We start from the raw sequence: 13,482 nt of genomic DNA on the forward strand, positions 1-13,482 counted from the left end.
GGAAGAGGGAAGATGGTTAATCAGCCAAACTCACAGGTACAGTTTAGTGGTTCTGCTAGTGCTTAAAGGGATGATAGCGACCTAGAGACAGTTAGAGATGACTTAGGGTGTAGGCCTCAATTGTTATTTTCAGGAAAGAGTGACTTATCTGTGAGTTTCATAAAGAAGAATTTGTGAAGAAATAAAAAATGTTTTGCTTCTATAGTAATAGTTGGTCATTTGAAAGCAGATTCTTCTAATGAAGTATCTCATATTTTGTTCATGTACTTTACAGCTTGGAATTATTTCTAACAGCATTTACTAGCCCTTTTCACTTTAATCTGTGCAAATTTGTTACAAAACAAGGAGGTGCTGACATACCCAGTTTAAAGAAGTTCATGTAAAACAAAGTGATGAAGGGTAGCATATTCAGAGAGATGCAGGAAGGACATATGCTTCGAAATTCCTTTTACTTCTTTAAAAATGCACTTAAGCTGAAATTATCCATTGCTCTTGTATGCAACCCTTGTTAAAGTCAAACTCAAAGATATGCTGAAATACTAAATATATCTTGCAAAAAAACCTAAACTCTTAGTTCTGCAACAGGTTTTGGAATGAAAATCAAGTTAAAAGATTTCAAGATGGACTTATTCTATAGCTAAATAGCTGTACCTTACCATCACACATGAGAGAAAGATGTGGTTATGAACAACAGGAACTTCTGGAAGTTGCAGTGCAGTCAGCCTGGCCTACTGACAGGTAGACAGCTTAAGTTGAAAAAATCGTATTTAGATGTGCTCAAAACACACACACGCACACACAAACAAACCAGCAAAAACTGTGTTCTGTGAAATATTCCACCTGAAAAGTGATGTAATACAAAAGGGAGAAACAGACAGCCATGTGTTTCTATTTATAAACACTTCCTCTCACCACATTTTGTTGTGCTATATCACAGTAAATTATGAAATTTAAAGAGATTATGTCAATTATAGAAGCTCTTGCACTTGCAAACCACAGAGGTGACTTATTAAAATTCTGGAAGAGCAATGTGATATTTGCATATTTTCTTAATCCCATATCTATCCATATGAGTTTTTGGGGAATAACTGTGTGGCACGTGATCACATGATTTAATCCTAAATGCTGTTGAGTCTTTTTTGATCCGTTTGTACAGATTTGAATGACACCTAGTTAGAAAGATATATTATGTTTTAAAGCAAGTTAGGTGGGTTTGTTTTTTTTTTAATCATCTTCCATTTGTTTGCTTTTATTACTTTTGGCAGTTAATGGAACCCCAAGCAGTCAATTATCCACTCCAAAATCTACAAAGTCCTCCAGTTCTTCACCAACAAGCCCAGGCAGCTTTCGTGGACTCAAGGTAAGTAGTAGATCCATAAAAATGCTCTATTCTCTTTGTAATTGAATGATGTATTACAATAACACTGAATAATAATAAAAGAAGTTATAATTCTATACAGCAGCCTTGCTAGTATGAGGTTAGAGTTAAGGTTAAAGTGTAAAAGAGAGTTGAAGTAAGATTTTTGTACTTTGTCTTTGGCTTGCAGGATGGAGCCCTTAGCTTAAGGAAGACTGAGGGTGCTGACAGTGATTTGAATATGCCAATTTATCCTTCAGTTTTTGCAACTGTTTTGTAGATGGCAGAAATTCCCTGTGTAATTTATATCCCCTTAGCATACATTCGTGTAGTATTCTCTTCTGGATACATTCACATCCTGCAGCATCGCTCACAATTTCATCTGAAGCACCCTTCCTTCACCTGTGGCACACAATTTCACTACTTAATGCAGACTCCTAGCAGAAAGGATGAGAGGAATTCCTTTGAGAGCTGCCTGATGTCTGGCAGATTTTTAATGTGTTGCACCAAGAGAATTCTCTGCCTCTCCTACTTAAAAACAGCAACATTTACAGGTCTTAGAGGCTGCTCTGAGCCTTTTGCTTGGTAAAAGGAAAGGAATGGTCTGGAGCAGACAGCAGAGAATCATACTGCAGGATTTGTGCAGCTGTCCTTTCAAGGAGAAATTTCTTAGGGAATTGTGAATTGCAGCTTTTGTGTAAGCACACTTTCTCTTTGATTATTCTAATCAAGTAATAGCTCCCTTTGGTGAACACAACAATTGTGAAGAAGATGCATAATTCTGCGGAGAACTGGTGCCTGAATTAAGGGTCTGGCAAAAAAATAAAAAGTGATTTGAATAGTATTTAGATCTGTTTTTTGACATGCTAATTGTTCCCATGTCTTTGTTCTGCAAGGATACTTGCAAAGATACTTGAGAGAAGACTTTGATTTACATGTTAAATTTCAATATATATTTTAGCTGTTTGGTTCATTGAGACAGTTCATGTTGATGAGCTGTACCATTCCATAGCTGCTTTTCGTCCAAAGCAACATAGATTTATCTTCCTTTATAAAGTGCTTTTTAAAGAGCCACAATAGTTCAGATATTGTAAATTGTAACTGCAGTCTTAAATTTGTCTTGACAGCTCTTGTATAAATTTATGGTAAAGGATGCCAAAATTAGTGGACATGAAGCCTCAGCTGGTCAGTGCGATATTTAACAAATGCTTGTGACTGAAATTACAAGTTTAGAAACTGGAAAATTAGGCTTCCCCCTCCCCCCCACTTCCATATGGTGTTCAGTAGATTCAAGCTCCATTAAGAAAGAGAGAATTATGTTAGTGGCAAGCCATTTTCTACTAACTGGACACGTCCTGTTTTCCCTTCACTGTCTATTTTAATGAAGTAGGCTGTAGCACCTTTTCATCTTGGAATTTAATTGATGCTAGATATTAATTAGTCCTCCTTCTAGTTGTTTTTATGTGACCAAAGAAAACAGCAACTATAAATGAATCATCTCAGACCTAATGTGATACTGAAGTAGTGGGTAGCCCTTGTTTTATCCCATTGAGATGCATCTGTTCAGGAAGATTCCAGCTGTGTTCCTAAGACTAAAGATAGGAAAAATTAGCAGGTGAATCTCCAGCTAATTTCCAAAAGGATCAAGAACACCCTGCAGTTTCCTGGTTATGCTCTAGTGTTAATGACAGTTTCAGTGGAAAGTATCAACCTAAAACCAGTAATAGGGAAGTAATTTTTAATGCAAAACAAGATTCTTTTAAGAAACCCATTGTTATTATTCTAAGATTGATCTTGGCCAATCCAATGATGAAAACAGTGGGAAAGCACAGACCCATTTTATTATTTTGAGATTACTGGTGCTCCCTATTATTGAAGAATTCCTTATTGCTACGACTGCATCACAGCACAGACAAGTAATCTGGTTTCCTGCACCTATTTAAAGGTACTGGGACTGCAGCTGAATGAAAATGTGGATATTAAGTACTGTGCCAGAGAGTGAAGGTATAAAGAATATTTCTGAGGATTTTTTGGCTTTGGAAATGTAATCCTACAGCTGCTTTGTTGTTTTGAAGGCATTTCTGTTTATTTGTGAAGAGCATGAAACCAGAAAACTGTTATGTTAAAATAAAAGTAATTGTGAGCTTTAGGAAACGTGAGAAGGGAAGAAATCAAGGTTGATTTTTCTATTTCCTGTGAAGAACAGGCCATCAGAGCAGCTGCAAACAAAGTGCCCTTTGTAAACAAGGTTGTTTAGAAAGCCAGAGCAAGATAAAATATTTGTCTATAGATTAGAAGCTGGCTAAATTGTTGGAAGATCTCTATACAGTTTAAATGATAATGCTAGTTATCAAGGCAGTAAACATGCAAAAGATGCTGATCGTAACAGCTATTTTTTCTCAGTCTCAGACATTGAGTCTTATATTCTCTGAATGCTTCTTTTCCTTTAAAGTGAGGAAGGAATCCTTCTCAGTCCACACAGATACCATCTGCTTTGCAGCCCTTTTTAAGTAGAAGTACAGAATCTCCTTACAAGAAACGCTTCTGATGAATAGCTCATCTTTTAAGAGAAATTTTTACTTCTGTTCCTTTCTGACTCTCCAAATAGAACACTCTTATGCTATTAATTGTTCAGTACATGTGTTAAGTCAACGTGTTCTTCGACATCTCAATTCTGCAGAAGTGTTGAAAAAAGTTTTACTGGACTTTGAAATGACATTAAAGTCATAGGAATTTATGCTATGGCTGCAGAATAATAAACATGATTCAGTTTGACCACATCCTTAACAAATTCTTTTAGTCTAGTTAGTGAAAACTAAAGATAACCATAATGTTGCCTTTTCACTATAGCTGCATGAATAAATAAAGAAGCACACAAAGTTGTGTACTACCATCTTTTTGTTATTATTTTTAACCTCACAATTTCAGCCCATTACTAAGCATTTTAGTTTATATAGAGGGTTTGTTTCAAGGTAAGGATTCAGGTATAGCAGATAACAGATTGGGGCATGAAGTAGATGTTCACGCTTAGGATATTCTTTTTTAAGCAGATGTGCCAAGTTGTTTTTGTTGTTGTAGTAGGTTATTTTTGTTTGTTTGCTTGTTCTTTTAAATCACTCCACTAATCTTTCCATGGAGATAAAAATTTGTCCATGGATTAAGAAATAATGGTAATACTACATTTGGTGATACATGTCATATGACTGAGGTGAGTCCTGTTCTGTAGACATGTCACAGTTTAACACTTGTCTTTGGTTCTCAGTGTGTGTTTATAGACCCAGATATGTAATACCATAAAGGGTACTTTGACTCCTAGCTCATGGTACATGTGTTAATGAGCATGACATGTAACATCAAAATTAGCGGAGACTAGAGTAAGTATGAGATTTTGAAAAGTACTGTTGTAACAGCCTTGGGTGTATTTTATTGTTCCCCACTGGAACTAAGTACCATGAAGTCTTATCATCCATCCACCCACCCATCCATCCACCCATCCATCCATCCTTCCTCCCTCCCTCTTTCTCTCTCACTTTCTCTTTTTTTCCCTCTTTCCCTCTCTTCTTTCTCCCTTCCTCCCTCCCTTTTTTTCTTTTTCTTCCTTCCTTCCTTTCTCTCTCTTTCCTTCTCTCTTTTCTCTCTCTTTCTCCTTTCCTTTCCTTCATTTTCTTTCTTTCTTTCTCTTTCTCTCCCTCCCTCCCTTTCTTCCTTTCTTTCTTCCTTCCTTTCCTTTTCTTCCCTCCTCCCTCCCTCCTTCCCGTTCTCTCTTTCTTTCTCTCTTTCTTTCTTTCTTTTTTAATAAATAAAAAAGTATACTTTGCAGATGAGGTATTTCTTAGAAATACAAATACGCTAAGTAGTAGTGTTTGAATTTGTCTTGTATTACTTTTATGACTTACTGAGCAAATGATCAGAGAGAAAAGGGCATTAAAACCCAATCCAACAAATAAGTTAAGCACTTGCTTAACTTTAAGCTATTGGCCAGTCCCTTTTATTTCAGCGGGACAGTTAATTTACTTAAAGTTAAACATGTGCTTAAGTGATTTGAGAGATTAGTACCTATCTTTATCAAGGCAGTAATCTTCAGTATTGTACACATGTATATTTGCATGTTAAGGATATATGCATGAAATTATCCAGCCTACGCAACAGCAGTTCTGAGAGGAGTTCTTTAACTGTTGCTTTTGGTAAATCTACAGTTAAGCATCTTTCTTGTTTATAGAGTGGATAACAAGACTTGGCTATTCTCTGCTCGGAGGAAAACTGATGTATTCAACTCCATGCTAAGTCCTCTCATCTCTGTCTTAGGCTCTCTAAAAGCTTTACATAATGTGGTGAAACTCAGAATCTCTTTAGGAGAAACAGTGAATCTTCGCATGGTTCTTCAGTGTTTCTAGAGCAGTGCAACAAAACGTGTGACGAAATAGATATACAAGTCATTTACACTCAAAGTACTGCTAAGAAAATCACTATGTTTTTCTCAGCTATTTCACTGTTACAGGGAGCTCCTTGGTATGGGAGGGTTACTAGCAACGTTGAGTATCACTTAACAACTATAACTTGCTATACATTGTTTTAATCTTAGAGATTTTGTTAGTATTGAGCATTGTAATAAACATCAACAAAATGAATGTGCTACAGGACAAGGACAGCAAGTTTAGTGTATTGCAGTACACAGTGTCAAACAACCATAGGAGGTGTGATTCGGTCAAGGAAACGCTAGCACATACGTGTACAGCCATGTATACCAGACCACGCAATTCTGTGACAGAAGTCCTCCTTTCCTATCCAGACAAGTAAAACAGACAGACACAAAGAAACGTTTAGGTTGGAAGCAGTCACACTGCAGAAAAACATGCTCTAGAAAGCGCTATCCCATATGGCTACCTAGAAGTTATTACTGAATGTGGAAAAAAAAAGCCCGAAATGTTTCCCAAAACATTTGCCTTACGGATAATTTATGTAACCTGAATGCAAAGGTTAGTCAACTAAAGTACCATTCTACCAAGATAGAATGTGAAATTCAATCTGTGGATCCTTTCTCAGACTCTTGTGAGATGAAAAATAAAATCCCACCAGATGTATAGTTATCTCGGGTTACTTTCCTACTCCTTCCACCTTCCTATTTTAAATACAAAGTTTACATCCTTCTCCGAGGTACGTTAGCATTTTGACTCAAAAGACATATTAAACATTTTCTGTACTGGGTGAGGAGCATTAAATAAAATGAAGACTGACAAGCTGCTGTTTTTTTCTCTCCCAAATCACAGCCCCAGGCTCTGAAACAGATCTTAAGGGACCTTGGCCAGTCCCTCCCTACTTATCCATCATCCTATATTTGCATACTCATTTTAGTTCATCTCCTGAACTCTAGCGATTTAAAGGCTTTTGTGATTTTTATTTGATCTTGTTTTTGTTCTGGATTCTTCAGGTTTTTATTTTTGCTTTGTTTTTAAATCCTACACCACTGTATTATTTGTTAATGTTGGAAACAGGTGTTTCACTATCAGTGAAGAAATAATACTGCCTCGGGTCTGAGTTTTCAAGGACTTGCATATGAGTGAGAAGGTAGATTTAAGTCCTGTGCACTCTGAATTTATCAAGTGTAAGGAGAGCAGTATTGAAAGAGATCAGTAGTGATCTGTGGACTAGAATAAAGGAGGAGGAGTTGTGGCTAAGTCTAATCTGCAGTGTGATCATAGATTCCATCTGTATTCACTAGTTTACCAGTGTACATCCTTTTCTTTTCTCCCTGCTAATCCAGTCATGACCAGTGAACCAGTCAAGTGGGATATCAACGGTACAAGATACATAAAATACCACATAACTCGATAGCTAAATGGTTAGAAATTATCTCATTAATAATTGTTACTTAGTCATGAGTCAGTTGTTAATTTCCAGCTCCTTCCCACCTCTTCTGGCTAATTGAGCACATAATAGCTGGAGAGTTTACTTCTACCGTGCTCTGGCACAACAGGGAGAGACTAGACTGGTTTCGCTGCTGAAGAATTGAGACTCATTGACCCAGCTCCCAAAATAATAAGTAGAGTGGGTTTGACCTCATCTCTAAGGTAAATTATAATTGGCAGATCTTAGGTTAACTTGCTGTTTTACATTCTGATCAGTCATCTCAGGCACAACAGCAGCATTAGAATTTTTCCTTTTCCTATTCTCTTACTTTCTTTCATGCTCCTACCTGTTTCCTTCTTATAAGTACAAGGTAAGAAAGTATGTGCCTAGTCATGCTCTGACCTGATTATAAGGGTGAAGGAAGGTGGAAATGTGAGCTAGGTATTCGGTTTTATTTCCACTCATTCAAGAGCTGAAATGTATTACTATTTTTGATTGATGTCTACGATTTTGCAGGGGTGTCTTCTGTTATTCCTGTTTCACACTCAAAGATGTGACTGATGGGATAAAAGACTGACTCGTGATTTTTCATCACTGTCATTTAACCCAAGTGTCCTTGTTCCCAACCCTTGTTAAAAAAGTAGCTCAGAAAGATGGCAACGTTAACATAGCCTCATTTTAGGCTCTTAGCAATGAGTAGTAGTAGTAGTAGTTACCTGGTTGTCGTTCGATGCTACTGCTATGCCAAATGCTGGTAAACAGCATTGTTTTAGAGGCTCTGCAAAATTAACTTGTATAGCTGTACAGTTGTACAGCTACTGTACCTTTAGCTGATCTGGCAGCTTAGCTGCCACTAGAAACTTAAGCATTCATTAGCATTTCATGAGCCTTTAGACAATATCCCTATCTGTCAGTTCAGTTTTTTTTCGTTGACAATAGTGTTAATGATTTAAAATATTCTGCAGTGTAACCAGACAATGTCAGCTAAATGGAAAATGCTGCATTTGGATTCCTGGTGTCATGCAAAGCCATGTCCACAGACACTGAGCTTAAGGCAGGGAAGCATTTTAATCCTTGATGTGGTGAGCAGTGAGAACTATTGAAATAAACCACGAAGAAAACAAGGTATTGGAAACTCACAGAACAGCAAGAAATACTGCACAGAGAGGAGTGGGATAATGTAATCATTTTAAATTTGTACTTATTTTATTTTAATAGTATTTACTGAATTATTAAACTACATTTACCTGTAATGTAATGTACACTGCCCCATTTTACAATAAAAGTTGACTACTCATTAAACAGGATAACCCCAAGTAGAACTGTGAGGGTTCAGATCAAGCACCAGTTAAGCGGTTAGTGCAGCAAAAGCTGTTTTCACCAGACATCATCTTTCAAAACCACTTAGATAATTGTTTCTACAAAGACACGTAACTCATACTGTTTGTACAGATCCTCAATCTTCACATCTATAATAACATAAAGTACGAACTTTTAAACTGCCAAGCAAATCTGACTACCGTAGAGTTTCTAGGCACCCCATGCCAAAATTATGTTCTTTAAATGTAAATGAGTAAAGTCATGCAAGCATTTCCGCATTAGCACTGAAGCGTGCTAGGAAAGTAATCTGAAGAAGGCATAGACTGACAAGAGTTCAGCTGGGGAAACCTCCAGCAGCACCAGCTGTGAAGTAGATGCTTTAGAATACACTGGGCACTGGATAGTTGTCTGGAGATGGCTGTGTCTGGCTTTGAATCTCTAGCTGATGTGAAAATACATGTTGCCCAGCGTGCAGAGTGCACTGCCGTTATCTTAGAGAGAGAATGCTTGTGCAGAGGGAGAGAATTTTCTTTGCTGTTAGCAGGCTTACTAAAACGTGTTTAATTATTTCTATAAAGAGGAGCATCAAGCTGACATCTCAAGTATGGTGAAAGACAGTGTTTTATGTTAAGGAACTGTGAGAAAGCAAGAGTAAAAATAAAATGAGAGTGGGAAAATAAACTGACTCTGTACAGGTGTTTTTAGAGGGTTTTTTTTTTAATTTTCAGTTGTTTTCCCTATGTTGCTTCCTGACTCTTCTTGCTATTCATAATGATAAAGTAATTGCAAGGATCTTATATGCTTTCATAGATCCCTCCGCATGGTGGATCATCATCCAATGTGAATGGTGTACCTGAATCACTCCATTGCCAGAGTCCTGAAGGTAGGCTGCTAACTATTACTAAATGCCCTTGTGAAAATTTTGCTGTAAATAAAAATTGGTTTAGCAACATTAGATGTTGGCCTGCTGGTTTGTCAGCTGCTCCTCCCAACTTTGCATCATCAGCAAACTTGCTGAGGGCGAATTCTATCCCTTCATCCAGGTAACTGATGTTGAACAAGGCCAGATATGACAATGGCATAGCCTGGTTTAGGCTAAACCAAAAATGACAACTTGAAGCAATTGGACTGGATGCTGCTTTTTATCATATAAAGAAAATAGGCATTTTTACTTGCCGTTCTGGTTTTTACACGCACTGTAGATGAATCTTTCTTTCATATGTGCAAAAAATGTAAAGATACTTTAGAAAAAGTATTTTGAGTTCAGAAAGCATTCCAGCTGCATTCCTCACTTTTACAATATACCCATGCTAAAGGTAATATTTGACTTAAATGTAAAAAGGTCAAACAATTCTGTCTTACACTGTTCGTTCTTGTGTTCGAGATAAAAAATAAGGGAATAAGCAGAGAGGAAAATAGCTTACACTTCTGTATTTGTGACTGTTTTAATTCTGTATCTACCTATGGGGGATATATTACACCCTGCTGACACCTCTCCTCATTTTGTGCTACTGACCTTGCTTTTCTGCAGGTGTGAATGGAAACAAGTACACAGGGACATCCACCATTCTTGAGAAGTATAAAGTTGGAAAGGTGATTGGTGATGGCAATTTTGCTGTTGTGAAGGAGTGCATAGAACGGTGAGCAAGGAAAACATTTAGTAGTGGTGTTTATTTCATTGGATAGAACTCTGTGCATTAGCACAATTGAATAAAAAATGTGATGAGATGAGAACAAAGGGCAGTTACAAAGATATGCCAAGCTTAGGGAGAACCAGACAAAGCAAAACATCCAGAGCTTCCTATGTGTTATTCCAGCAAAGGCACACGCAAAGCAGTGGAGGAACACGGCTTTTTAATCCTCAAAGCTAAAAGAAATCACCTTTTAATGGAGGCTCTTAAGGAAACTCTACAGATCTACAAGAAACCCCTTCACGCCGCACATGAGACTGTGCAGGCTGACATGAGATTTTATATGGCATCGAAGCAGACTTTCAGGAAGCCTCAGCCACTTTTCTGCTGTGGGATCCTACTGCCTGCTGCTGAAGTCATTTTATCACAGCTTTTGGTATACTGTGAACAAAGTATGCTTTAAGGCATAGAGTTAGAGGCAGACAGCCTGCGTAACTGACTCCTTTCTGCTTGCTTGTTCAGTGAGGTAGCACAGTGTGAAGCCAGAGGCCATAAGTCAGCCTTTTGGTATTTCAGACTCTGAAATACCCTTGTGCCCAACTTCCCTGAAGGTAAACAGGATACCTTTACAGACCCGTGCTGTATTACTGCTCATTCTCGGCAAGCTTGGTGTCATGCTTTGTTGCTTTTGTAAACAGAACAGATGATTTGACTGTCACTTTTGCAGTTTATGTTTTAGAACCACCTTCTTCATCAGTCTGAGAATTTAGTCAGCTTCTTAAATATTACGAGGAATCGCCAGACTGAGCAAATTCAGCAATCAGTAAAATACGTAGCATTTACCAGTGTTTGATCTTCATCTGCTGGTTTACTTTAAATAAACATTTTGAATAGGAACATCTCATTCCACTCTTAGCAGATCATATATTCACACACAGGCATTCTTGCTAAGTCATACAAAAGAGCCAAAAGGGTTGTATAGTGAGGCTGAACGTATATGCACAGGTTACAATCCCTCCCTTTCTGCAGCCATAGCTGTTTTTCCTCAAGAGAAAGGTTCCCTGATATTGTATCAGTGTTATTTCTCTCCTTTGCTGAAAATAATATTGGTGGGTAATATACAATGCAACATCTAATGCTCTTTCTGGTTTATAGCAGAAAACAACCAAGTATTTGTACTTGGTGACGTACTAACATTGAAGGTTTATATACAAAGGAATAGACTTAGCTGACAGCTTCTAGAGATGCTAGCTGATTACAGTACTGATAAAGGAAAAAAAATGGCTGAGTGATCTGAGTACACTCCAAATAACTTCCTGTTGCATATGCAGTGATTAGGTAACGATTCTATCAGTGTTAATGTCTACTCTATGGGCTTTATGTTTCCACCAAGAAACTGTGTTCCTGACACTCAGTTACACATAAGAGTGGAATCATTTCCCTAGAGCTTTAAACACTGCAGGTTTGTTACAAAAAATTATGAGAAGGCAATATAGGCAGCTGTGCTGAAGAAAGAATTCTAAGTCCATTTCACTCTGCAAGAAGCTACACATGAGAGGCTTGAGAGAAACTGAATGAATGTTGCTTCAGTGTCCTCCCACATGCTCTAAACCTGGCCACAAACCCTTTGTCAGTTGCACAGCAAATGAAGTTCATGAAAGATAGAAGGCAAAAATGAGATTGCATAATTTAGTATTTTCAGTAGTAACTATCGTGCATTCTGGAAACTGCATGTTTTCCACTGAAAATGGAAAAAGGGCTGCTAAGTCATTTCAGTTTCCAAACGTCATCTGTGCTTTCTGGAATGAGGGGACTGGGCTCAAAAAACAACCTTCACATTATTTAAATAAATACAGAAATAAAAAGTCAAAGTTAAACTCAAAGACCTAAATTTGTATATGGTTCCATCTTTACTGAAGTGCCATTAAATGAATTTTACATAAAAATAAATATAATGCAGTTGTTGCTAAGAATAGGGAGAGAGGAAATACCAACTATAAAAGCTTTTTCTTCAATTTCTATTAATTATTTTACTTAGTTTCTCACAGCGTTGTGTTTGAAAGTGTCAGTTGTGGAGCTAGGAAGCCATGATATCAGCCTTTCTACAAAATAAAATGGTCTCTTTCTCAAAGGACGCCTGTATGTCTGTATATATGAAGACATGCATCAACAGATGGATACTGACAGCTAGACAGAAGAATGCCAGCAACCTGTCAGACAATACTGGTCAATATGATAGGCAGTGATATCAACACACAAACTGTGTGTCTGCTACCCCTTGCGTTTTCTTAGGTACTACAGTATAGCATTTGCAGGAGGGATATGAAGTTGGTTAATGAACTGGCTTTGTCAATGTTAGCTTCTCTTTCGACACAGCACAAATGCTGAAGGTTTCCTAAGCAGGTTTTCCTCATCAGCTATTTGCAGAGTTTAAGATAATGCACTTAATTTAGTATAACGTAAATGGTGATTCTGAATTACACTTTGTGTTCGTAGTAGATTTTACATCTGCACTATAAGAGGATAGCATTTCCCAGGTGCCATTTAGATAACACTTCTATCTGAAGAGTGGATCACGTTGTAACTATGACAACCTAGCAGATACAGCTGCACTCTGAGAGCAGAAATTCTCTGCTGCATTTTTTCAATCATGGATCATTTGAATGTGAAATGTTAACTCAATTCCTTTTCAGCAACATAGCATTTTTGATTCGCTGAACCTAATGCAAAAAGTATTGTGAGAATTAACCTGTTAACTTAATATTGTAACTTATTTATTTTTTGTAATTGCCTGCAGTGTTTTTACTACATACGCTAGTGTTGTTCTGAGGCATGCTAGGTACTAACACAAAACCAGGATAGTAGCAATAGGGGTTTATGACACTTTGTTTTGATTTTTAACCCTAATTCTCCTTACTATAATTAGTAACATTACTTGTGATTAAAGAAAAAAAAAAGGTAATTTATTTGGATTGCTTTTTTCTCTCATTTTTTCCCCTTCTGAATAAATATAGAAGATTTATATTATTGCTTAGAGAGATAAAAAACAAAATGGAACTCTTCCTTTTGAAGAGAGTATTTACCAAAAAATAGTCATCCTTTTTACTCTGGATATAACCACCTTAACTGTCCTGGCACTACAGACAACAGCTATGAAGTTCCATAGACTCAGGGGGAGAAAAAAAAAGAGAGAATGAATGAAATACAAAATCATCCCCTAATAAATTCAGCAGGGTTTTGGATTAGTATATGATGAAATAGAGGGTCATAGCTCTACTGAATCCTATCATCTTTTTCCCTCTTCTTACTACACATAAATGTCAATGA

At 37.2% G+C, this 13,482-nt stretch overlaps 1 protein-coding gene across 4 annotated transcripts in view; it reads left to right on the plus strand.

Annotated features, from left to right (window-relative positions):
• DCLK2 (doublecortin like kinase 2) overlaps positions 1-13,482 on the plus strand; it is a 75,955-nt gene that overhangs the window by 41,191 nt on the left and 21,282 nt on the right. For all 4 annotated transcript variants that reach the window (XR_010622201.1, XR_010622200.1, XM_065736360.1 and 1 more), the window contains 3 exons: positions 1,266-1,360; positions 9,335-9,407; positions 10,056-10,164. Coding sequence is in view for 2 of the 4 variants with exons in the window: in XM_065736360.1 (XP_065592432.1) it covers positions 1,266-1,360; positions 9,335-9,407; positions 10,056-10,164 (277 nt within the window). In the remaining 2 variants the exon portion in view is untranslated. The remainder of the gene's footprint in view (positions 1-1,265; positions 1,361-9,334; positions 9,408-10,055; positions 10,165-13,482) is intronic.

The sequence above is a fragment of the Cyrtonyx montezumae genome, unplaced genomic scaffold, assembly GCF_038088225.1.
Source record: "Cyrtonyx montezumae isolate F1298 unplaced genomic scaffold, pur_monq_1.0 scaffold_2, whole genome shotgun sequence".
NCBI lineage: Eukaryota > Metazoa > Chordata > Aves > Galliformes > Odontophoridae > Cyrtonyx > Cyrtonyx montezumae.